At 38.9% G+C, this 26,524-nt stretch overlaps 1 protein-coding gene across 1 annotated transcript in view; it reads left to right on the top strand.

Annotated features, from left to right (window-relative positions):
* Window positions 1–26,524, top strand: part of FAM171A1 (family with sequence similarity 171 member A1) — a 183,819-nt gene that overhangs the window by 115,845 nt on the left and 41,450 nt on the right. Inside the window, exons 4-5 of the mRNA XM_043968578.1 lie at window positions 10,745–10,903; window positions 16,756–16,932. Of these exons, the coding sequence (XP_043824513.1) occupies window positions 10,745–10,903; window positions 16,756–16,932 (336 nt within the window). The remainder of the gene's footprint in view (window positions 1–10,744; window positions 10,904–16,755; window positions 16,933–26,524) is intronic.

Below are 26,524 nucleotides of genomic sequence, written 5' to 3'. Positions count from 1 at the left end.
TTCTGGTGAATAAACACATAATGTCATCAGAACATGCATAAAAAAATCCATTGTTTTTGCTATGTTGCCATCTGCCCCTAACTTTGATAAAATCTCCCAAACTGTCACCAGTTTCTGTATTTAATAAAGCTAACTCCTTTGGGCCACAGGTACTGCCTCTCCTTAACCAGAAAACATGGTAAAAATGAATTGGATTTCATAATAAAAGTGTTCAGGTATCACTTGATGGGAAAAGCAAGAAGCAGCAACTTGGCTCCAATTTTTCTATGTTCTTGAAGAAAAAGAAACATGAAATTTTATATTTAAAGAAATCCTAAGCATAAGAAAAGCTCCCTATTTCTGACTGCTTATAGAATTTTCATTCATACTTTATGAGAGACATTGTAGTGTAGCCATGGACTTTTATAAAAAATCTTGACACTACATGCATTGCCTTTCTTTGTTTCCTCAGAATTTAGCACACTGAGCTGGCACATAGTAGGTGCCTGATGAATGCTTGTGCATTGATTGTTGACTATTTAATGGTCAAGGCCTAATCCATATCACATAGTTCCAGTTTGCCAACTGTCTCAACACCTAGTGTAACAAGTGAATATCAAGATATTGGGGCCCTGGCCTTGGTTCTGCCACTAGCTAGCAAGTCCTTTCATCTTTCTGGCCCTCCTTGATTTTACCTATAAAATGAGATGGCTAGATTAAAGATTATATAATCTCTGCGATTCCTAGAGATTTAAAAAAAACTTTAAAAAACTCCACAATTACCTTTCCCAGCCTCTCCCACCAATCCCCCCTTTTCCCAACCATCACACATTCTGTTCATTTCTGAATCATTCACCCATCCCAAACTTTTCTTCATTCCTGTCTTCTTTCACCTCTCTAGACAACTCACCCTTCTCTCTCCTGAGGTTGCTAATTCAGCATGACTAGAGTAGCTCAGAAAATGGGACTGTGTAATATGCACCAAGGCAGCCTATTCAGCGTCCAGAGTTAAAAAAAAAAATAAAAACCAGGAATATCTGGCCTTCTTCAAGTGTTATAAATGGATCTGTGCCACACAAGGTTGTAATGCTCCCTACAGAGAGAGAATGGAGAGTATCCAAAGGTAGTCTTGGCAGCGACATAGTCGAATTAGTTAGCACTGATCAACCCTGGTAATCACAAGGGCTGGAAAGCACTTCATTGTTTACTCACCAGAATTGACCTGCTGTACACCACAGCTAAGTAGCCACCGTCTGAGGCCTTTTCTGACCTCCACTTTTGTGTGTGTGTGCCCCTCCTCCAAAAATGACCTGCATGTATTATGTATTTTATATATATAACTTTAGAGAGGTAGCTTGGCAGAGTAGACAAAGAGCTGGCCTTGAATCCAGGAAGACCTAGATTCAAGACCCAGCCCTGACACCTACTGGGATAGGTACTTCCCAGTGTTCTCTAGAGAAGCCAGACTCCACAAGTAGCTAGCAAAACCTCTGAGTGGGGCTGGAATCAGATGAAAATTCAGTTGGGAAACTCTTAACAAAGCAAGTAAAAATACAACACAACATAGATAATGTTAATTTGTGGTTTTCTAAATCAACATGCAGTAGGAAAACTGAGCCACAAAAAGGTGCATAAAGAATATCTGCCTGCTGTATATCAATTTAGAAAACCACCTATTTATATATTTCTATTTTTATGAATATACCAGCATAGTAAATTCCAATGAGAACTACATTTTAATCCAGTTCAGGCCTCGCTCAGGAGTGTTTTGGGCCACAGGTGGCCTGCCCAGCAGTTGAGTATCTCTACTGTAGACCAAGGTTCTGGAAACGATGATCTGAGCTTCTTTTTTGTATGGGGAGCTAAGAATGGTCTTTATATTTTTAATACAATTAAATTAAAATTAATTGGCATTAAGTTTAATGTACACTGACTATAAATTACATTAAAAATGCAAAAAACATTTTTATCTCTGTGGCATAAGAAAATAGTCACCAGGCAAAGTCCGGCCTTTTGGCCGTTGTTTGCCATTCTCTATGGGCTACTTCTCAATGACTATAAGTTGCATAAAAGGTGCCAACCTGTATTTGTTAGAAGGACTTTCGGGGCAGCTAGGTGTTGCAGTAGATGAGCACCGGCCCTGGATTCAGGAATACCTGAGTTCAAATCCAGCCTCAGACACTTAACACTTACTAGCTGTGTGACCCTGGGCAAGTCACTTAACCCCAATTGCCTCACCAAAAAAAAAAAAAAGAAGGATTTTCCCATTCCAGTGAAATCACAGGTCTAGTCCCCTCCCCCAGCCCTTTTTGTATGTCATCTAAAGATATACATCTAAAGAAATACAAAAGTCTCAGTGCAGTTTTTAATTGCCCAAAAACCTGTGCTGAGACTTTAGGGATATATAATTTGTATACATAGTATTTTTCAATATATTAGATGTATGTGTTCCTTTTCCCAGTTAGAGACCCTGGGTTGGCACAGTGCCCAGAATCAGAAAGCTGTGAGTTTAAATTTGGCTTCAGATGCTTTCTGACTGTGTGACACTTGGGTTTCACTTGACCTCTTTCTTTTCTTTCTTTCTTTTTTTTTTTTTTGGTGAGGCAATTGGGGTTAAGTGACTTGCCCAGGGTCACACAACTAGTAACTGTTAAGTGTCTGAGGCTGCATTTGAACTCAGGTCCTCCTGAATCCAGGGCTGGTGCTCTATCGACTGTACCACCTAGCTGCCCCTTGACCTCTTTCTACCTCAGTGTCCTCAACTGTAAAGTGAGAGTAATAGCAATACCTACCCTACCAGAGTTATTGTTAGGATCAAGTGAGATAATAATTGTAAAGTGCTTAGCACAGTGCCTGGTAAATAGTAGGTGTTTAATAAATGCATGTTTCCTTTCTTCCTAATAGAATATAAGATGCTGGAGGGTAGGGACTTTTCCATATTTGTCCTTGTATCTCCAAGTTCTATCATAGTACCTGGCATATGGTGGGTAATTAGTGAATGCGTCTTGATTGATTGACTACAAGACTGAAAGACCCACAAAGGGCACAAATTGGCAGACACATTACCCACCCCTTACATATACCTTGTTGTCGAGATTTGGAAATTTGTTCACAGAAATGAGCAACCCTGATAGGAGGTTTTGCTCCCTGACCAAGTGATTCATAAGATCATAGAGTCAAATCATAGTTATATATTAGGAAGAACTTCTGAGGATTTAGAAAGGCCATTTAAGTACCCTTCCAATCTTAGAGGTGAGGAAACTTAGACCCAGGGAGGTGTGAAATGGTCAAAGTCACACAGATAGTAAGTATTTCAGGAAGCATTTCAACCCAGGTTTTCTGACTCCAGAGCTATATTCAAATTAATGAACATTTATTAAGTGCCTACTATGTTCCAGGCACTGTGCTGAGCATCTAAAAGAGGCAAAAGACAATTCCTGACCTCAAGGTGCTTACAATCTAATGCATTGTATAACATGGCGTGCGGTTGTTTGTGGTAAAAGTATCTGTGGGGAGCCCTTCTCCTTGTAAAGTTTTATGATTATGTGAGTAGATTTTTGCTGCCATGAACTCCACTCACCATGAATCAGAAACTACTTAAAGACACTGCTACTGTTTCTTCTCACATCAAAGCTCTGCTTCTCACTTTACCTGGGTGACCTTGGAAAAGTCACTTCCACTCTGTGCTTCTGTTTCTCTCAGTAAAATGAAAGGATTGAAGGAGTTGGTCTCTACAGACCCTCCCAGCATCAAGTTTTCTGAAACAGCTGCACATTAGAGGTTTGATCCTAAGCTGTCTCTTTGCATGACTTGTGGCTGCCAATATGTGAGCACTACGTATATGTACAGTGTTGGAAAGGGTCTTTCCCTGAGGATCCAGAAGCATGGCTCTATTGAAATACACAAGGGAATAAGCCATCCTTGTAATTTGGTACAGGTCATTTATTTAGACTACAACATCACTGTTTCCCATTTATAACTAGAAACTAGCTGAAAGCAATTTCTTTTTTTATAAGATCTCATTTGTATGCTAACTTAAAAAAACATACATTTTCTATAATTAATTGCCCTACCTCCTGATTTTAATTATTTTCAGCTTCAGTTCTCATTCTCCCCACCCCCAAAGTAGGGGTATAATATTTCTAATACTTCATTATCAACCTCTTTTTAAAAAAGAATTCATTTTAATGGAAAGGTAAATGACCACAAAGCTCCAGTGCTCTATAAAATTTCATAATGAAAAAAACAAAATCTTTGGAGTGAATTTATTATTGTTGGATTTATTATTATTTAAAAGCACGTTGTGCTATGTCTCGTGAGACTTCCATTGTTTTAAGGACAGGGAAAAGAACTAAAATCCCTGCTTATTCAGCCCCATAAATAAAGATCCCCCTATACCCAGGCTTTCTGTTTAGACAAGAACCCGTACTCTTTAGAGTAGCCCATCAAACCTAATCCCAGGAAAGGGTTCTTTGGGGATTGGAGGGGGAACTGGGCTGAGCGTTCCCTTAGAAGACTTCAGGCGTGTTGTGTACAGATTCACAGATGACGCCTCATTGTTTAGTTCAACATAATGTCAGTGGTTATAGATTTCAAAGAGTGAAGACCATTGGGGAGATGGGGGGGGGAGGCCATCATTCTTTCCAGCCAGATGTTTAATGCTCCAGTTGAAATTTTGTGTTTTGAAATCTTTATGACAAGATTAAACAATAAGTAAACTCTGCCAGGCTAATGGGGATTTTCATTTCTTGGGCAGGAAAAAAAAAGACTACATTCTGCCTTTCTTTTGTGTGGGCACTTGTCCCCCTGCCCATCACATGTGCACACAGACAACATTTTAAAATGTGTTTAAACCTGATAATATGGATTGAGCCTGACCTGAGAGTCAAAAGACCTATATTCTAAGTCCAGCCTTGTAACTAATTAGATATTTGACAAGTCACTTAATATCTCAGTTTATTCATCTGCCAGTAGAGGGGGTTATATAGGATGAGCAGAAATCACCATGTTTGTTGTGTCATTTCAGTCATGTCTGACTTGTGAGCCCATTTGGGGTTTTCTTAGCAAAGATACTAGAGTGGTTTTGTCATTTCCTTCTCCAGCTCATTTTTACAAATGAGGAAACTGAGGCAAACAGGGTTAAGCGACTTGCCCAGGGTCACACATTTGAATGCATAAAGATGAATCTTCCTGATTCCAAGTCCAATGCTCTACCCACCCTGCCACCTAGCTTCTGAAATCACCATGGGACTGTATGGATTTTAAGTTGTATGGTGGAGAGTCCCAATAAGTGGAATGTAATCCAGGATTCAAGCTTCATTTGCATAAGGCTCTCCTCATTAATGGAAAGAATGGCTACTTGATGTTCTGTGCTTAAATGAGACTCACAGTTGTTGAGAATTTGGGAAGGAAAGGTGCTTTGGATTTTAGCATTGAGAGAGCACAGATATGCTTCCCAACTCTCTTCAGGGAGATAGTTCTCTAGAGAGAGAGAGAGAGAAAACTTTGGGTAAAAGCCAGCATGTAGAGGAGCTGGCACCTCAAGCACACTCCAGATTTCCAAGGGGCAGCCCTAAAGACTTTAGGGGATTTCCCCTTGGATGAGATTGGTGGACTCTCACTGATTCTCTTTTTCTCATATCTTACTTCTAGTGAGTGAGCTCATTCTCTTTGTGTATTGTTTGATATATTTTAATCTGTGGGACTTTGCTGATTTCAATTTGTTATCAACTTGAATAGATGTCTTTATTTACTCTTCACAATGTATGATTTGCTATTGGCCATGTGGTCTTTGTTTAACTGGCTTTTGGTGGGAAAGACATCAGACCTCCAGACAAAGCTTAGACCACTCCCTCCCCCTTAAGGGACAAGCACTTAAATCTTGAACCTAAAATTCTTTTCCCTTATGCTCACATTTGGAGGGGGGGAATAGGCTGGATTCTAATCCAGGACCCCCATTCTCAAGAGAGCAAAGTGACTGCATTCCTAGCCCCTTCTTCTGATCCCGTCTAGGCAGAAATGAAGGTCTCCCCTTGGAGAGAAGTGAGCAGGATTCTAAAGATATCTATTTATGTTTTACTCTGAACCTCATTTTGATGAGCCTGTGTGGATATACATGTAAGCTACTTGAACAATCACACACACCCTACAAACACATTGATCACTAAATCTTAGAGGAGAGATGAACAGATTCAACCCCTTCAGTTTACAGCTAAAGAAGCTAACTCCATATTTGTTAAGTATCTTTGCTCCCATCTGTATTACTCTGGGCAAGTCACTAAACCCCACTGGGCCTCAGTTTCCTTCTCTGTAAAATAAGTTGAACTAGATGACCTCTAAGTTTTTTCCCGTCCTAAATCTATGATGATATTACTGTTGTCATCCTTCTCAAAAGAATACTGAGATAGCCTTTCCAAGGGAGTGGTGAGTTGACTGGCCCTTCTTCTCATGCCCAGTGCTAGGCAATCATAGGGATTTTCCCCTTAGCAGCCTTTAGTTTTTCTCTTTAAAAAAATCTGCTGATTGAACAAAACCTCTAAAAATCTACTGATTGTTTTCAAACAACTAAGTGGAGTCAAGGGAGGTTGGAAGAACAGAGGAAGATGTGAGTCCATGTTTGTGAATTCTTAGTACAATCAATGTCTTTTTTCCTGAAGATGGGGGACTTTGTGCCACTTAGGTTTGCTTGTACACTTCCCTCATCAGTAGGGAAGAAATCAATTTGGTCTCTGTTCTGAAAAGGGGGGAAAAATCTTCACTATTTAACTTCAAAATTAATTTTTCAGAAGGTTAAGTAGAGAGTTTGGATACTAATATGTTTTGAATTGTTTGGTTTTGAGAACAAGCTCTGACTCATCCCCTAAACTTTTGATGAGCCTAAAGGGACCTCAGTGTTTTAACCACCCAATCACATTGTGGTAAAGCTAAATAGGAAAAGTAAACTTTAGTAATTCTCTAAACTGTTTGTGGCTTCCCCTTTGTTCCGGCCAATCTAGCCAGTGGGGTTAAGACAGGACCATTATTAATGGAGCAATAGGGTACCAGTGCCCACTGGAGTTGTGAGATATAGTGCACAATAGTAGAAAGAACACTAGACTTAGAATCAGGAGAGACACAGGTGTGAATCCCTCCCTTCTGGACTCCATGAGAGCTTAACTTCACTAAAGCACTTTCCTCATGGTACAATGCCTCACTAAGTTGTTTTGAAGGTCAAATGAGACAATGTATGTGAAGCATTTTATGGGACCTTAAAAAGCGCTATATCATAGTCAGTTATTGCAATACATTGCCATGCCTTTACCTCCCAAATCAGGACCTTTGGGAAATTTGGAGTCTTGAATGATAAGATAGATGCAAGAACATGGCTATTTGTCACTGTAAAGTTCGATTAAGCTGCCAGTTCAGGATAACTTATGAACCTCTTTTCCCCCCCAGGTATTGGTATTCTGGTCAGTTTCCTTAAGTCACTGTTCTTATCTCTGCTTAGTAGTCCCCATCCAAGAGCCTATGCAGGAGAGACACAGACACAGAGAAAAACACAGAGAGACAGAGACGTAGAGAAAAATAGAGACACTCTTCCCGAATGGCGCTCCCTGCATCTTATGTGTGGATTTTCCTAATGGAGTATAAGGGTCCTGGGATAAGTTGTATAAATAGTGCTGACATGGACAGATGTTTAACCCCACTACACACTCTGGCTTTATTTAGCCTTCTACTTTGGCCTGAAAGAGGACAAGATAAGTCTGTCATATTACATTTTTTAAAAAGCCTTCAGTTTTATTTCCCAAATGTTAGCAATGTTCTTTACTCCCTGGTATATATTGCACACAGCCCTTGCCCTCAGGATTTTTGGAGTGGGTAACACAGACAGTACTGTTTGCACTGAAATACATTGGAGGAAAGTGATTCAAATCTCAACAAATTCAGTGTCATTGAAAAGACTCATAGAAGAAATAAGTGCTTGAGTAGGTTTTTAGGGAGGGGAAAAAGAGGGCAATGGTTGATTGCCAAATAAAGAGAGACTCAGTCTCAGAAACAGTGTGGAAAAAAGAAACAAAGGAAGCAGGCAGCATGTGTAGGCAGAGAGAAGGAAGCAGAGAAAGGGTGTGGGGGCAGCCGACAGCTGATTGGGAGGGCACAGAGCCTTGATGGGGAGTCCAAGAAGCTTGAACTTTATACAGACTGAGTTAAAGGGATTTGAAGGGAGGTGCAAAATCTGATTTTTGTCCCTGGGATTTTGTAAAAAGCCGAGGAGAATCACAAGGCAAAGTGGAAAGAACAGAGCGAAGATTGTTCAATGGGCCAAGGTTGACCAAGGTTGTTCAGAAGTTTGTAGTGGGATTACATGGATGCATCAGGTGGGAGTTGGACCACATGGTGGTTAAGGCTCCCTTCAGATCTAAGATGCCGAGATTTTGTAATTCCTTAGTTCTGAGTTAATATGGTCCAGATGACAGGGATTCAGAGAAAGGTTAGTTTTGGGAATAAGAGATAAAGTTCTTTAATGATTTGAAACAAGACTAACATGATAACCCAGTTAATCTTGTCTAAGGTTGGTCAGACATCTGAGAACAGACTTTATTTTGAACTAGCCTGTGTTCCAGGGATGGAAAGCCAGATCTATTCCATGCTGGAATTGCCTGGTGGGATTGATCCCTTTCACTGGGTGTATGATTAAGGATCCCCGACCCCAACCTAGAGGTTTTATACTTGGTTTAACCTCTAGCCCTCAATTCCCACAGCTCTAAAATGAGACAAGTAGATGGATCTCTAAGCCTTCTTAGAGTTTTTGATATTCTGTGATTTTGTCAGAACTCTAGCCAGCTACTACTCTGCTTGTGTTCATTCCCATGCTCTTCTCCTGAAGTCATGAGGATCATAGAGAGCTGGGAAGGACCTTGGGGATTATCTAATCTAACTCTGTCATTGCCAAGATGAAGAAACCAAGGGCTAGAGAGGTGGAGGTAACAGAGGTAGCAATAGCAGCTTACTCCCAAACAAGCATGTTTTCTACTATATTCTACTCCTTGTTTTGCAGGGCAATGAGGGTTAAGTGACTTGCTGAGGGTCACACAGCTAGTAAGTGTCAAGTGTCTGAGGTCAGATTTGAACTCAAATCCTCCTGAATCCAGGGCTGGTGCTTTATCCACTGCAGCGCCACCTAGCTGCCCCCACTACTCTTTTTTTTTTTTAACACTGAGCGCCCAGCTACGATCCAAATTTTAGAACTATAAGAAAACTCAGAGCCCATCTAGCCTAGTCCCCTCCTTTTACAAAGGAGGAAACTGATATCCCACAAGATGTGAATGACTTTTTAAGATAACATTGGTTGTAAGCATCAAAGGCAAGCAAGTGTTTCTCCCCCTGAACCATTCTTCATCATTTGAGTTTCCCCGAAGGAGAAGGATGGGCTTGCCTAAAGCTCTCCAGGGCAAACAATCACTTCGTACACCCATCTGTAGGGTTTAGAAATGATCTTTAGAGGGTGTTGAAGCCTCAGAAGGGAGCTGGGTATCCCAGTGGTTAGAGTGCTGGGCTTAGAATCAGGAAGACTCATCTTCCTAGGTTCAAATCTGGTTTTAGACACTTATTACCTATGTGACCTCAGGAAAGTCACTTAACCCTGATTGCTTCAGATTCGTCATCTGTCAAATAAGCTAGAGAAAGAAATGGCAAACCACTCCAGTATTATTGCCAAGAAAACCCCAAATGGGGTCATGGAGAGTTGGACACAACTGAAAAAGACACAACAGCAACAACAATGAAGCCTCAGCACAACTGTGGGACAAAAGCAAACAGCCCCTCACCTAAGGTCACTGTCACAAACTTGAGGGAAGCTATTTTTAAAAGAAAGACAGAAATACCTCTTTTAAACCTTTGATGACTTTAAGAGAATGACTGGATTTAGTAGAGTGTGAATTCTGATACTGTAATTTTACAATCTGTTTCTAATAATTTTGAATTAAGTTAGTGGCAGATTACTGAAATTACTTCTAGTTACTGTCATTACAGCATTTGGTATAAACAGGTTCAGGTCTTACAGTCCACACACTACAGATGGGCAAAGTGATTGTTCACCCTGGAGAGCTTTAGGTAAGCCCACCATTCTCCTCCAGGGGAAACTCACATGATAAAAGACTCAAGTCCCTGAAATCTCATCACAAACTTTGTAATATAATCTATCCCAATTAGAATGGGCTTGTTCTCTGGGTACATCTGATGGCAAACAGCCACTCTTTCCTAGTAATCAGCTAAAATAAGTGTCTAGAGTTCTTTTCATGGCAACACTTCCATTTTCTCTGTTTTGCCAACTTGGTCAGCTTATGGGTTCAGAGTACACTGGATTTTAATGAGGAGATTTGTGTTTAGGCTGTATTCCTTTCAGTATTAAATCTTCCATAGAGTTGATTTTTTTTAAAGAATCAGTCATCCCCCTCTGTGTATTTGGATACATTTTTAATTTTATTCACATCTATCATCAAACGTTATGCAAGGTGAAAACTCACAAATAAAGCCTGGAAAGCATTTTGTTTAAAAAAAAAAAAAAGCAAATAACATCCTGTAAGAAAACAAACGTGACAATGGGCTATTATTTCCAGCCACATAATAGTATGTTGTCACATCTTTGTGTCCGATGATGGGGAAGAGGAATTGGGGGAGAGGGGAAGGGAGGTGCTGAAACCTTCCAAGAGCCACTAACTTGCTAGTTTCCGTTTTCTAAAAATGGAAGCTGCTCCTTTAATAAGTCAGTGGTTCATTTTTGCAGGTGCTCGGCCACAGCCTCGGGTTCATTTCCAGAGACGAGCCCTGAAGCTGCCAGAGAACACCAGCTACAGTGACCTGACTCCCTTTCTCACGGCTTCCAGCGCCCCGGCAGAGGTGGACAATTTCCCGTATCTACGAGGATTAGACGGGAATGGAACAGGTAATTGGGATCTCTTCTCTTCTTTCTCTTTTTAACCATGATTTTACATGTTGATCCTTGGTTATGATGGGTCATTGTAAACAGGAAAAACCGTAGGTAAAGGAAGGAAAAGATCTCTAGAAGTAAAGTGCAAGGAAATAAATCAGGACTTTCAGTCTGGTCCGTTGTAGGCTGAGATTCAGTGTTTCTCTATCGTTTTTCTTTAAAGAGACATATTTATTGGATGTCTCTTTATCCATCATTCTAGGCTGTTTAATACTAAGAATTGAAGAAGTAGATTCCACATGATTTGGGGAAAAAACCTAAACTCATTCAAGTCAACTCCGAGGAATTATATTTTATTATATTTTAATATCTATATTACAATATAGTTTTTATTTAAAATATATAATAGTTTTAAAATATAAAAATACAAATTCAGGTTTATTTCTCCTATTGAAACCTTCACTCCCATTTCCTGGATTATTGGGTTGTTGAAGGGGCTAGCCATCTTGATGCCATATAGTAAAATCTATCACCACCCACTCAGAAATCCTTCTACACTAGGAATGGGAAATGGGGTGTGTTTGGTATAGTCCAGAGAAGAGCAACCTAAGGATTGGGTGCCCCAGTGACATGGGGCATTGGGTGTTGGGGATCGATCACCCTCCCTCTCAGTCCTTCTCCTTCCTTTTCTCCCTACTGCCTTTGCTTTAAAGTGGGGGGGGGGGGCTAGTCTCTAATTGGTCCATCATTATCTACCACTTAATTTCAAAGCCATATTTGGTCGAAGCCCAAGGAACTGGACTAAAGTCCTGCTCGAAGTTGGCATTCTGACTTATTTCACTTGAACAGGTATTTTGTAAGCAGCTGTTTTGTGCCAGGCAGTGTGCTATGTGCTGGGGATCAGAAATACAAAGGATACAGTCCTATTTGGGCTGCTTATATTAGGTCTGGGGAGACAAGTAAATGCATATGTATGTGCTGTGTGTATTTGCATACATATATACATATGCATATATACATATCCTTATCTGTATGATAAGCATACAGAATATATGCAATGTAGTATTGGATGGGGGGGGGGGTACAGTGGTAATTGAGAGTGAGAAGTGACTCCAAGAATAAAAACACAAATTACTAGGATGATGGTAACAGAAGTAGGAAAGTAAATGTGTTTGTTTAGGAGGAAAAATAATGAATTATGTTTTGAACAAACCCTGCTTCCCAGGTAAAAATTACTAAGAGCAGAGGAATTTGAAAACATCTCCATTCTTCCTCTGGAAAAGACTCTGACCTTAAACCTTGTATTGGGATCTTGTATCATAGCCTATCCCTTCCAAATGCTCTAAAAGTCACTTGTTCCTGCTCTAGTGAATCAAGAACCCTGAAAATCAGAGACCCTGATTTCCAGAAAGCCAGGAAATCAGAAGCCTGGGGTTCTTTTTTTTTTTTAAATCTTCTCCCAACTGCCTGGATTGGGAATAATAGAAACACTCATTAGACTAGTTAAAATAGAAAAGAGGAATGTTGAAGCCAGATCCAGCCAGGTGAGTATGATATATGGTTTTCTTTGGGTGACATTTAGTTTACCTTCAGGAAAACTAAGTCCAGTTTAGTAAATTATTGCCCTAGCATGTTAAATAAAAGCCGAAGGGTTTTAAAGGAGTTTCCTAACCCCAGGAGATCCTACCCGTTACATATCACTGAAAGGAAACTTTTTGATAGTGTGCAAGCTGACAACTTGGTGCTTTTGTTGCTCAGGCTTTTTCTTCCCTTTAGTGCTACCAACCCCTCTTTTTTTTTTTTTTTTTTTTTTTGGTGAGGCATTTGGGGTTAAGTGATTTGCCCAGGGTCACACAGCTAGTAAATGTTAAGTGTCTGATGCCGGATTTGAACTCAGGTCCTCCTGAATCTAGGGCCGGTGCTCTATCCACTGTGCCACCTAGCTGCCCCCAACCCCTCTTTTTTAAAAAAATGTTTCTTCACTTTTTAATTTTATATATTGTCAATGCCCTTATCACGTAGTACTTTGCTGTCAGACTTGTGATTGGTCTTGAGTAAGCATACCACAACAAACACTGCATTTCCCTTTTTGAAAGTAGAGCTTAAAAGGTGAGACTCTCAAACTTTATTATAACACAATTACAATAAAGTCTGGGAATCATCAAAATTCATCATTTAAAAAAAACTATCAGATTATAAAACCTTGAACTTGGAGAGATTCCCATGTTACTTAAAGCACATTAATTAGAATTTTTGTATAGACTCCATTTCCAGTAGCTATTAAATAAATTATGAAATCTGAGCCAATTGGGGGAAGAAGGAGAAAACAAAGAAGGGGAATTATTGATTTTTTTTTTAGTTTGCTTCATTTAAGTATTCTATTATTTGAGAGATGAGAAAGAGAAGGTCTTTTGAAGGTTATATTTAACCTTTGTTTCCTACTAGAATAACTGAGATGCTTACTTAAGAAGAATAGAGCTTTATTTAAAACCTCTCTCTGAGAAAGCCCAACTCTGAGTAATGTGCATATCTATGTAATACAGGGCCTGATTCTTTGCTTTGTATTCCTGCAGTATTGGAGGGTGAGAGGAGGCAGGATCTTCTAGGCAAATGTATTAGCCCTCCTGGCTAACACTTTAGGTGGGCACTGAACTCTGCCTTCAATTTGTTTATAGCTTCTCTTTTATCCCAGAATTGTGACGTTAGGACTTATTAAATGAACTCTAAAGAATCTCACTCAGTTTGTTTCTATGATGAGAACAAAGCAATTTTCTCTTGATGAGATTGTTAGCCACATTTGAAATGCCACAAAGGAGCAGAAAAGGGCAATTTCAAAATATAATCCTTGGATTTAGTGCTGTTTGCCTCACTTTCCTCATCTGTAAAGTGAGCTGGAAAAGGAAATGGCAAACCACTCCAGTGTCTTTGTCAAGAAAACCCCAACTGGGGTCATAAAGAGTTGGACATGACTGAACAATAACAATCTCAATCACTTCTGACTCCAGATCCATTGTACTTTCTACTACACCACGCCATATATGTACCTTGGTCTAGTGCACTTTGAACTGTCTTAAAGGAATGCACGTCTAGGTTAGAGGACATATCCCTTTTATGGGAACTAGCAAAGGAGCACAAAGGTCCCCTTAGCAACTCTACATCAAGGTTTCTTAACTGGGATCCTGAAAGTGCATGGAGAAATTTCAGGGGTCCATGAATTTGGAACAATAAAAAAAATATCTTTTTATTTTTATTAACTTCTAACTGAAGTCTAGCCCTTCCTTCATTTCTAATTGTAGGCAGCAAACAGACTGAGAAGGGATCCACAGGCTTCACTCCAGGCTGCCCAAAGTGTCCAAGATACACACACACACACACACACACACACACACACACACACACACACACACACACGAGATTAAGACTATATGCAGAGAAGGTACCAGCCTGCATTACTTAGAGGAGTTTCCATATCTAGAAGTTCTGTATTCCAGTAAATTCACAGATCCAACTCCCATCCCAAGCCCTTCTTTTCTGTACACGTTGGTTTTTTTCCCCTGTTAGAATATAAGGTCAGGGGGCCTATTTCACTTCTATCTTTGCATCCCTGGTTTAGTACAGTATTTGGGATATAGTAGGTGCTTAATAAATGCTTGTTGATTGATCGAATGCCATCTAAACTAACTCCCTTCAAGGAACTACAGCCGAGGGCAGTTCAGTGATTCATCCAAATCCAGTGCTTTTTGCACTGTGTTGTTGTTGTTGGTGTGTGTGTGTGTGTGTGTGTGTGTGTGTGTGTGTGTGTGTGTGTGTGTGTGTGTATGGAGGCAGATGCTAAGGAGCCCGTGACAGTGTAGAGACTGAGAGCGAATGGGGGTGAAGGAAGGAGTGACTGTTGGAGAAAGGTCTTGGAGAAGCCAAGAGGGAAGAATGGGATTGGCCTTAGTGAGTGGTAGGCATGGCCAGGCTTCCTGTGCTGCTCTGAATTATTCATATTTGTCATTTCTTTATGGCCGAGTAATTACCATTATATTCATGTAACACAACTTATTTAGTTATTCCCCAGCTAATGGGCATCTACTTTGTTTCCATTTCTTGGCCATCACAAAAAGTGCTGCTATGAATATTGAGAGAGGGACAGAGGAGGGGAGGAGAGGGGGAAGGGAAAGGGAGGGGAAGGAAGGGAGAGAGAGAAGAGGGGAAGAGAGGGGGCATTCTGTCACCTTGACCTCCTTAGAGTCTATTCCTCATAGGGAGACCTTCACAGGGTGAATGGGTATCAGATATTTAACTTAGCAAAATAGCTAATTCTTTCCAGGGTTGTTGGACCGACTATGAATTCATTCTATAACATTTAAATCCAATTCTAGCTACATTTGTAATAAGCACACAATGATATGCTTTCAGGAAAGGCTAGTGATCAGAGATGTTGGTAGAAATCTTTTCACTGTATTTTCTCTGATGTGTCTGTATGTCTGGCAGAAAAGACAAGAGATTATGAAATAATGTATTTATCCTCATGTTACATTTCACAGGAGAATGGAAGCTAAAGCAGCTTGTTTAATTCTTAAACATTTGTTAATAATCTCTCTTGCAGTCTCTAATTTGGCTGTAGACTAGAAAATCACTAAAGTGTTGGCTTTTATAAATGTGTTCTGATGTAGAACAATGGGTACATTCAGTACCTTAAAAAAAGATGAAAAATAATAACAGGGACTAAAAGATGTTCTAAGTGTTTAATTTCCAAAGTTTCACTGCTCTAAGTAGAAATGCCAGGATTTTGAAGTAATTCTTGTATAATTTAAATATGTTTCAGTGTACTGAATTTTACTTTTAAAATGCTATTTTTTGCTTGTGGAGTTCAATTATGGAACTTTATTTGTGCAAGAATTTATTGACAGATTTTAGCACTTTTCCAAAGGTTAGTTGAAACTCAATTCAGTCTTTGTTCTATTTTTACAGAATAATAACAATAATAATAATAATAATGACACATGCACAGTGGAGAATGAGGAAAAACAGAGTTCAAATCCAGCCTCAGACACTTCTGGGCTGTATGACTCTGAGCAAGTCACTTAACCTCAGTCTGCCTCAGTTTCCTTATCTTCAAAATGAAAATTATTATAGTACCTCCTCCCAGTATTATTGCAAGGAAAAAACCTTTAAAGTGCTAAATAAATGCTAGCTGGTTACTATTTATATAGTTCCAAAGTGCTTTCCTCACAACAACCCTAGGAGGTAAATAATACAAATATTATTAGATTTTTACAAATGAATAACAATACTAGTTTGTCTTTATATAATCCTTTAAGCACAAGACACTATAAAACACAACCTTATTTGGGGCAGCTAGGTGGCGCAGTGGATAAAGCACTGGCCTTGGATTCAGGAGGACTTGAGTTCAAATCCAGCCCCAGACACTTGACACTTACTGGATGTGTGACCCTGGGCAAGTCATTTAACCCCAATTGCCTCACCAAAAAAAAAAAAAAGTTAAAAAAATAATACAACTTTATTTGATCCTCATGAATGCCATGTGAAGTAGGCGCTATCATTATCCTCATTTTCCAGATGAAACTGAGGTCACCTAGTAAGGTTAAGTGACTTGTCCAGGATCGCAAAACCATTCAGTTGTCTGAAGGAATATTTGAACCTACATCTCTTTTACTTCAGGTATGTTGCTCTTACCTGCAATGCCATCCTCCCCAGATTTGGAATAGATGAACTCTGTAGTTTCTTCCAACCCTCAGACTCTCTGAGTGTTATACTCCCCTACTGCCCGTGCCCCCACATTGCCCCATGACTCCCCCTCTCCCCCATAAATGGAGCTAGCATGTACATATATATAAAATGATGACTTTTGTTTTTAGGGAATAGCACCAAGTATGACCTGACCCCTGTCACTGCAGTCAGCGTTCATCTGCTCAGCAGCGATGGAACCCCAGTCGTGGTGGATGGACCTATTTATGTCACAGTTCCTCTGTCCCCACAAAGCAACCTGAGGCACAATGCTCATGTTACTGCATGGCGATTTGACCAAAAGCTTGGTGAGTAATGGTTTTTAGACTGACCTTCTAATGACCAAGTTCATTTGCATATGATTTCCTTTCACCAAAGTCTGAAAACATCCACTTCTAAAGTAGATGTTGATTATTATTCCATTCATATTCTGGAGTGGGTGTGTGCACACATGCACATGCTCACACTCACGCATGTGTGTGTGCGCGCACACACACACACACCACTAAGTCCCTTAATAGGACTCTTCAAAATTACAAGGTCTAGAAGTTTATCCTTTTTTTAAAAAAGAAAAAAAAAACATTAGTCACTTAGTTTGGAGTTTCTTTTCTATAGTGTGTTCCAAACATTTATTTTTTCAATCAATAAAATTTAATTTTCATCCTTCCCACTGAAAAAAAGAAAAACAAAACCCTAATATCACAAGCCTAGACAAGTCATACAAACCCCTGTCTTGTCCACGTCCATAAATGTAATATTTGATTGTGCACCCTGAGTCTGTCATCTCTTTGTCAGAATGTGGGCCCTCACTGAAAAGGTGAACAAGTTGGTGATCATGAGAATTGTGTGGGAACAGTTCTACTTTGCTTTTCTTTTTAATTTGTTAGCTTTGCTGACCATGCATTTACTTTTATCTCTCTGCTACCTGTTTCTGCACCATTTTTGTTCTGCCCATCATCTGGTTGCAAACTATATCACATCTATTTGTTTGAAATTCGTCATTGGATGGGGGCAGCTAGGTGGCTCAGTGGATAAAGCACTGACCCTGGATTCAGGAGGACCTGAGTTCAAATCCAGCCTAAGACACTTGACACTTACTAGCTGTGTGACCTTGGGCAAGTCACTTAATTATCATTGCCCCCCCCCCAAAAAAAAAACTCAGAAATTTGTCATTGATTAAAATCTTCTCCAAATGGAGAGTTTTGAAATGACCTTTAAAAAAAGAAAAAAACAAACTTGCCCTTACATTCTGTTTTTTCCCTGAATTTGCCTCCATGGAAAATGGAATCCTTGATGTTCTTGTCTAGCCACCTTGTTTGGAACTTCAGGTGGATGTATTTTGTTTGGTTCTCTTTTTTTTCTTTCTTTTGCAGGGCAATTGGGGTTAACTGACTTGCCCAGGGTCACACAGCTAGTAAGTGTTAAGTGTCTGAGGCTGGGTTTGAACTCAGGTACTCCTGAATCCAGGGCCGTTGCTCTATCCACTGTGCCACCTAGCTGCCCCAGATGTTTGATTATCTTAACTGTAATAGGTCAATCTGATTTAAGGTTACACACTGGAGTTTTTTCCTAATTCTATTGGTTTCTAGACTTCCTTTAGCTGCTAAGTCAGTTGCATTCTGTATCAGGCAAGTGTGAAACTCCCATTTTTAAGGCAACATAGGTCTGTTCCCAGAACTAGCATATCCCACAGGGCTAAAAATGCATTCTTTTTGCCCAGCATTGAGCACATCAGTCATATTCTAGATAAACCTCTATGGCTGCTCACATAATAGTCTATAATAACATGATTCAATTTTGAAACCAAAAGCCCACCATTTTACTATACCTCCCCAGGACAGAACCAACAGCATATGCTACATTTACTTGTGCAAAACTGATCTTTACCAAGTGTGCTAAAGCATGTTTGATGAAATACTACACTACTGTAAACACATTCTATACTGAACCATATGGTTATTTCATTTTTTAATTGTATATTTTCTCAGCTTTATAATCAAATACAAATAATGCACATCCAAATATCAATTACTGAACTGTCTCTAACCCTGTCTGATCCTACTGATTATAGAAAGATATTTTTGTATCGATCAGAACTGTGTGTATATACATTATACTAAATTCTCCTTCCTTTTACAATATATTGACCTTTCTCCATAGCCGTCTGTTGCTCATATTTATCGTCTTTATGGGAATATAATCTTTCATTACATCAGTCTACGACAGTCTGCTTAGCGTTCCTCCAGCTATTGGGCATTGAAATCGTCTCTCTGCTTTTTGCTGTTATACATAACACAACTCCAAAATGTGGGGTTGTCTCATTTTTCTTTGTACTATTAATTCATTTGCAAATTAACCCAATGTTATGATTTATGGGGCAAAGTGATACCATTTTTATGACTCTTACTGTCTGTGTAGCAAATTGTGTTCTCCCCAAAAAGCTGTTCTTATTTGCATTGCCAACAACAGGGTAGCACTGTTTCCCCCTGACCCTGCCAACATTGGATTTCATAATTATTTATTCTTGTTAATTTAATGAGTGTGATGTGGCATCTCACGGTTTGTTTTCCTTTGCATCTCTTCAATTATTTGTGAGCCTGAACATTTTCCCAAATGTTTATTTACAGTGTTTCCCCCATTATAATCTTTTGTTCATATTTTGACCTCTTATAATAAAATGGATGTTTTAAAAGTTGGTATGTAAGTCTGTGATACGATTTTTAGTGTGTTGCTTGGAATATAAATTACAATGGCTCTTCAAATAAAAGCTATATAAGACTTTATCTTGAGATCCTAAGAAGAGTATGGGAAGACTTAACGGCAGGGCCAAATGGGGAGAAAGTAAGAGATCTAGGCTGTTACTTATTCATTGTCATAATTTAATAGAATGTACATGGAAAATTTTTCAGTCTTCTTGGGGAATCTGGGGATTCTGGTGCCACCTTCTTCATACTCCAGTATCCCTATCCATAGCATCACCATCTACCTTTGCCTTTCTACCATTGCTTAGGATGAAGGGGTTGAAATTTGATAATCACACTAGAAGGCAGGCAGTGTTCTATTTCTTACATTCCTGCAATCACTTTATGTTATCTGGTGCATCATTCCTTAAGTGAAATATACTATATAACTAAAGAGGCAGGAAAGCATAAGGCAAAGAATGATGGACCTGGGTTCAGATCCTGACTGCTGCTCACTAACTGTAGGAGATTGAAATGCAGTCTCTCTAGACCCTCAGGTTCTTCATAAACAAGATGGGAAATTTCAGAGAGATCAGAATTTCTTAAACTTTTTTCCACTTGTGACTTCTTTTTGCCTGAGAAATTTTTGTGTAACCCCGGGTATATAGGTATATAAAATAGGTATACATAACCTTTTACTGTCGCCAAATATTTTTTGAGCTCCACATGGAGTCTCAACCCATAGCTTAAGCTTTGATCTAGATGTCATCTGAGGTCATTTCCAGCTCTACACCAAAGAGACGATGTGTATCATGATAGCTTCAAGCACGTTTACAGAAATGTCATCATGTCTGTTGGTTACACACTTTAAAAACAGATATGGCCTTTGATACATCACTCATGGAAGCAAATAAATATGTATTGTGATTAAATCTCTAAGCTATTAGAGATGATTTCCCTATGATTGGCCCAGTTCTCAGTTTCCTGCATGGGAATAACTTCTATGTAGTTGAACCTTCTGCTGGGAATTTCCATTGTATATTTGCTTTATTCTAGTTTAATTAAAGTCTCTTAATGTGGTGTTTTGCCATGAAATGTCAGACTGCCAAGTTCCTGTCTTACTTTTGGACTCTAACAAATGATTATGTGAATATAAAGTAAAGCCAAACTTTTGGATAGCTCTTTAAAACCAGGTCTAAACATTTGGAATGTGTATTTAGAAAAATTTAATTGATGAGATTTTTCAAAAAAGTACATTTCTGAAAGAAACTATATTTGCCCTAGCTTAACAGAAATTCAAAAGAGGTTGGTGTAGGTGTTACAGGCAATGGTGGTGGTGTTTTGAGTTTTGTTTTGTTTTATTTTTTCCCAATGCTCTCTGTCTAATCTACATTATTCCCAATTTGGGGATCAAGGTGACAGAACCCAGTTAATCGGGATTTAATACAATGCCAGGCATATTTTTTTCCTCAGGCAGAGAGCCAGAAAAGAATTGCAAAAAGTCAATGAATGAGTGAACCATTTCTGATTAGTTCAAGTGTAGTGAAGCCAACTTACTATTTTTAAGCGTACAACTTAAAAAGTAATAATCCATCTTATTTGAAAACAAAAAAGTCTATAACAGTTGTTTGTTAACCCCCCAGAATTCTGAATCTGAATGCCTTGGTATAAGGGGTCAGTGATGTTCTAAGCTGTTTGAATGTAATGTGGCTTTGCTCGGGTGAATTGAAGTGATTTGTTTTAAAGAGTTGATGCTAGGAAATGATGCTTGTTCTGTGTTTCATTGTTCATCTGTGCCTTCCAAACTCATCCCCCACCAGAAGGCATTTCTAGGAAATCTACCTAGTCTCTCATGAAAGTTGCAAAAAGGCTAATTGGGCTCGTTCTTATGGTATCTTTACAAACCACCTTTTCTCCTTCAATAAAAGAATTTGTCACATCATCAGAATCATGTTCTTTCTTGTGTTCTTTGCCTTCCCACCTGAGGTGAAATCCCTTTTGGAAACTTTTTAGAGACCTGTGGGCTAGTGGCCTTAAACCTGTCTTTTCTCTGAATTTTTGAAATCTACTCTTCTAAACTCATGAGTAGACATAAGATGCCATACCTCTCTGTAACTGTTTCTAGTTCCACCCTCTGGGCTGGGAGTGGGAGGGAAAGGAGGAGGATAGGTGGTGAAGTGAATAGAAGACCCTGCCCGGAGTCAGAAAGACCGGAGTTCAAATGCGTTGTCAGACATATATGAGCTGTGTGACCCTGGGCAAGTCACTTTGCCTCTGTTTGCCTCAGTTTCTTCAACTGTAAAATGGGGATAATAATAATACCTCCCAGGTTTGTTAAGAGGCTTAAATGAGATAATATTTGTCAAGCACTTAGTGTATCTTAGGAATTATATAAATGTCAGCTTTTATAATTTGTCTTCACCTCATGCCTGGATTATTGCAATAACCTGTTAGTGGGTCTGCCTTCCTCAAGTCCCTCCCCACTACAATCCAGCCTCCATTTAACCACCAACGATTGTACCAAAGGTCAAGTCTGACTGTCTCACTTCCCTACTCAGTAAACTCCAGTGGCTCCCTGTTGCCTCCTTGAGGGCAGGAATTGTCTTTTGCCTCTTTTGGTATGCATAGTGCTTACACACGCCTCAACATCGTGAGTGCTTAACAAATGTTGATTGATTGACTGACTGCTGATCTCTCTTCCACAAGACAGCTCTTCACATACTTCAGAAAAAATATCATGACATTCTTATGTCTTTTTCATACATTCTAAACACTCTCAGCCCCTGCATGTGATCTCTATATGGCACGATTATGATCAATTGGACATCGCCCAAATTATCAACAAGGAAAATCAAGAAACTGTCAGCCATTTTTCCTCTAGTAGAGAGACCTCAAGCAAATGTCTGGATAATTACACTGTCACATGGTGCTTATTTCCCATCTCCCTGCCAGCTCTGTGGTCGTGTGGCTTTTGTCCCAGTAATCCCGGTATATTCGTCCTATAATCTCACTGTCTCCTTCCTCTTGCCCTCACCCGTAAACCATCTTCCATGCTTCCTCCTTCAGGTTTATGCATTTCCACAAAGGACAATATTATCTTGAAAGGCAATGCCTTTTGCCCTCCCCTTTTATCTAGTCTGTTCCTTTTTTACAAGGTATAGTCTTCCATTCACATGCCTCCATATTTCAGTAGTAATTGGGAGGTCATAGCTAACTCATCACAATCAGACTTCTCATTCTCTTCGTTTATGGCCCCTATTCTGTCCATTAGTATATACACCTCTTACAAGTATGATTTCCTCAGTGGTAGGTTGGTAGGTTATTTCCTCCTGCTAATTCCATACTGTTTCCAATTTTTTGTTGTTTTCTTTTCTTTTTTGAGGTTTTCCCATTTTGTTCTGATTTTTCTTTCATACATGAACAATGCAAAAATATGTTTAATGTGGTTGTACATATATAACCTATATCAGATTGCTTTCTGTCTTGGGGAGGGGGGAGGGAAGGAAGGAAGGGAGAAAAATGTGGAACTCAAAATCTTATAAAAACACATTTTGAAAACTATCTTTACATATAACTGGAAAATAATAAAAATACTTTTATGATTTAAAAAAAATAAAATTTTTAATTTTTAAATTTTAAATTTTTTAAAAAGAGTTATAATGTTCCTACTGTCTTCCAGGCTAAACATTTCCATTCTGTCAGCTTATCCACCTAGTAGCATCTTCTTCAGTTCCCCCATCATCCTACATACTCTCCAGCTTGTCTTTTGTTTCTCTTCACTTATGATGCTGAGGACTAAACCAAGTAGCTTAGCCAAAGAACAGAACTGTCACCTCCTTTGTTCTGGCTTCTGTCTCTAAATGTAGCCTAAAATAACATTAGCTTTTTTGGATCCTAGCTTAAACTATTGGCTCATATGGAAGATGCAGTCTACCAAAATCACCAAATTTTTTCGCATGCACTTGTGTCTAGTCATACCTCTCCCATCTTGTATTTCTAAAGTTTAGTTTTTGAGTCTTACTCTAAAACTTTACATTTTCCCCTATTTAATGTTTAATATATTAGATTCAGCTCATTCTTTTTTATGCTATTTAGAATCTCTCTGGATATAGACTCTATTATTCACCCTAACTATATATTTCCAAGATCTTTCTTTCTGCTGCTAGGCCATAACCAGGAATGAATAGGACTAAGGTTCCACACTTTTTCTTTAACTTGAGGGCTCTACTGTTGTTCTCTGTATTAAATGACTGTGGACGAGGTACAGAGGAAATCTGTACCTTGGAGAACAGTTCTTTGTTTCTGCTGGCCTTCAATATCCAAATAAGCTCCTCAAAGCCTCATATCCTAAAAGATATAAAACGATCCATCACATCTGAAAAGGGACTTATCCTCTACAAAGTGCCAATGCAGTCTTAGTGGGATGTGCCCTATCTTTGCCCATTAAGAATCACAAATTTGGGGGCAGCTAGGTGGCGCAGTGGATTAGGCACTGGCCCTGGAGTCAGGAGTATCTGAGTTCAAATCCAGCCTCAGACACTTGACATTTACTAGCTGTGTGACCCTAGGCAAGTCACTTAACCCCCATTGCCCCACCCAAAAAAAAAAAAAAAAGAATCACAAATTTGCTGAAATCTGAAAGGGACACACCTTTTGTATCTATCTACATTCTTTTGATTCACTGGTCTATAGATCCTAGAAAAACTGGAAAGGAGATTAGTCTGCAATGAACTTTTTTTTTTTTTTTTGGTGAGGCAGTTGGGGTTAAGTGACTTGGCCAGGGTCACACAGCTAGTAAGTGTTAAGTGTCTGAGGTCGGATTTGAACTCAGGTCCTCCTGAATCCAAGGTCAGTGCGCCACCTAGCTGCCCCTGCAATGAACTACTTTTGATAAAGACCATGCTGGCTTATGAGGATTGCTTTCTCATTAGACTATGCTATAGAAATGCTTGTTTTATTCCATAAATTTAAAAATACTTTTTAAAAATTAAAATAAATTTTTTTTAATGATTGCTATTTCCCTTTCTAAGTGTTTTCAAATTATCCGCTTAATAATTTGTTTTAGAATTGTTCCAGGAATAGAAGTTAAGCTCACAAATATAAAGTTTTCAGACTCATGCTTACTCATTTTTGGAAAATTGAGCAAGTCTTTGTCCTCCCCATCTATAGCATTTCTTCTGTACTCTGAAATCTTTCAAAGATCCTGAAAATTGGCTAAGCAAGCAAGTGGGCTTGCTCTTTTAATATCCTAGGATGATGATGATCAGGCTTGACCTCCTTGGGAGATGTTTGATGCTTTGTGACTGTCCCCTTACTTATCTGGGTTTATGCTCTTTGCCCACAAACTTTATTCTATCCTGCCCACTTCATTCTCTTTAGAAGAAAAAACAAAAGCAAAATAAAAGTTGAGTGGTTCACCTTTGTCACTGTCCTCCACCATCATCACCCCATCTACTTCAATCTCCTCATGCTCTCAACACATCTAAATAAACCTTTTTTTTGTTTTTTTAGCATTCTCACTGACAGTGTACTTAAAAACAGAAGAAAATAACTTTATATACTGGTGAAATCAGTGTTAGAATTCTCACCGCCTACAATACAAAATATTTTAATATTGTTCATCCCATATTTGTGGATAAAAAAAAACCTCATGCTAAAAAATTAAGTGGTGCTTATTTTTTTAAAAAAGAATGCTGATGCAGAATCTTAGTTCTTTTCTTTATTGTCTGGGTTCTGCTAGTTCTTGTAGAATTTAGAGGATTGTTTTTACCCTCTTTTTAGCCAGCATCATTGGAGAATACAGAATTCTATGTGTGTTTTCTAGATAACTAAAAACTCCCCTTTAATGGGATAAAATTTTTTGTTAGCCTATGGATATTTTTATATAATTTTTCTAAAACTCATTACAGATTCCTTTAGCTTCTTAAACATGGGATGCAAAATGCATTTTCAAGTTAATTCAATTTTGAAAATTATTTTGTAAAAGCATAAAAGGGGATGAATTCTGTGAATCGGTCTCCAGTATTGCCATCACCTGCAGAGTTAATAGGCTCAAAGTCAATATTGGCAGGGTCCTCTTAGAGTAAAAAGCTGGAGATGTATGGTTTGGGAACATAGCAATGTTGACATCTCTTTCGAGATCATGGTTTGCTTCCTTGGCAGTGCTGCCCGTGATGATAAATGAAGAGTTAGCCAGAATAGTGGTTTTGTTTTTTGTTTTTTCAGGGCAATGAGGGTTAAGTGACTTGCCCAGGGTGCTCACACAGCTAGTAAGTGTCAAGTGTTTGAGACCGGATTTGAAATCAGGTCCTTTGGAATCCAGGGCCGGTACTTTATCCACTGTACCACCTAGCTGCCCCCAGAATAGTTTGTTTTTTAAAGTTCCTTTCATTGCCTATTATTCCCCTTTATTCTTTGGGGATTTCTATTATTATTATTACATGGTAGAGACTCCATAAAGGTTCTCAATATCATAATTTAGGAATTTAGGTAGCAGCCCCATTCTAATTGTTTCAAAGTGCTTTTCCTGATATTTGGTATCATCATTTTCCTGATTTTGTGGTATCATCATAAGTAGCATATTTTTGTTATACTAAGAGATTCAGGAATACCAATGAAGCAATCTACACAAATCCAGCAGATTCACAGTAGGGCACTACCACCAAGTGATTTCTAAGAGGCATCATGGTGCAATGAGTAAAATGTTGTACTTGCAAATGAAATCAAGGGACTTTAATTCAAATAGTGCCTTACTAGCCATGATCATAGATAAGTCTCCCTGCCTCTTAGACATGGAAACTAATTGTAATAATATTTTTACTACCTACCTCACAAGGTTCTTGTGAGGGATGTGCTTTAGAAACCTAAAAGTACTTACAGAAGTGTGTTATTTATATTTCAGCTACATGGTATGTTTAAAAGAAGCTTATAATTTAATCATGTTGGATATTCCCATGCTTTCTTGGCTTTTTGGAATCCCAGGGATCACCAGATCCTCAAATTTGTGAGTCCACAAACCACAATGCTTTTTCCTACAAAAGATTTATGGGCAGGACTGCCTTCTTAAGCCATAAATAGGAGTTTTTAATCATCCATCCCAAGTTTTGCATGGTATGTCCCAGCCCAGAGCTGTCCTCAGTGTTGGTAAACAGCTCGAAGATCTTGGAATGAAACGCTTTTGCAAACCAAGGGACATTCTTTGCATGACCACAATGTGGCA

The sequence above is a fragment of the Dromiciops gliroides genome, chromosome 5, assembly GCF_019393635.1.
Source record: "Dromiciops gliroides isolate mDroGli1 chromosome 5, mDroGli1.pri, whole genome shotgun sequence".
Lineage (NCBI taxonomy): Eukaryota > Metazoa > Chordata > Mammalia > Microbiotheria > Microbiotheriidae > Dromiciops > Dromiciops gliroides.
This window is presented reverse-complemented; position numbering and strand designations above follow the sequence as displayed.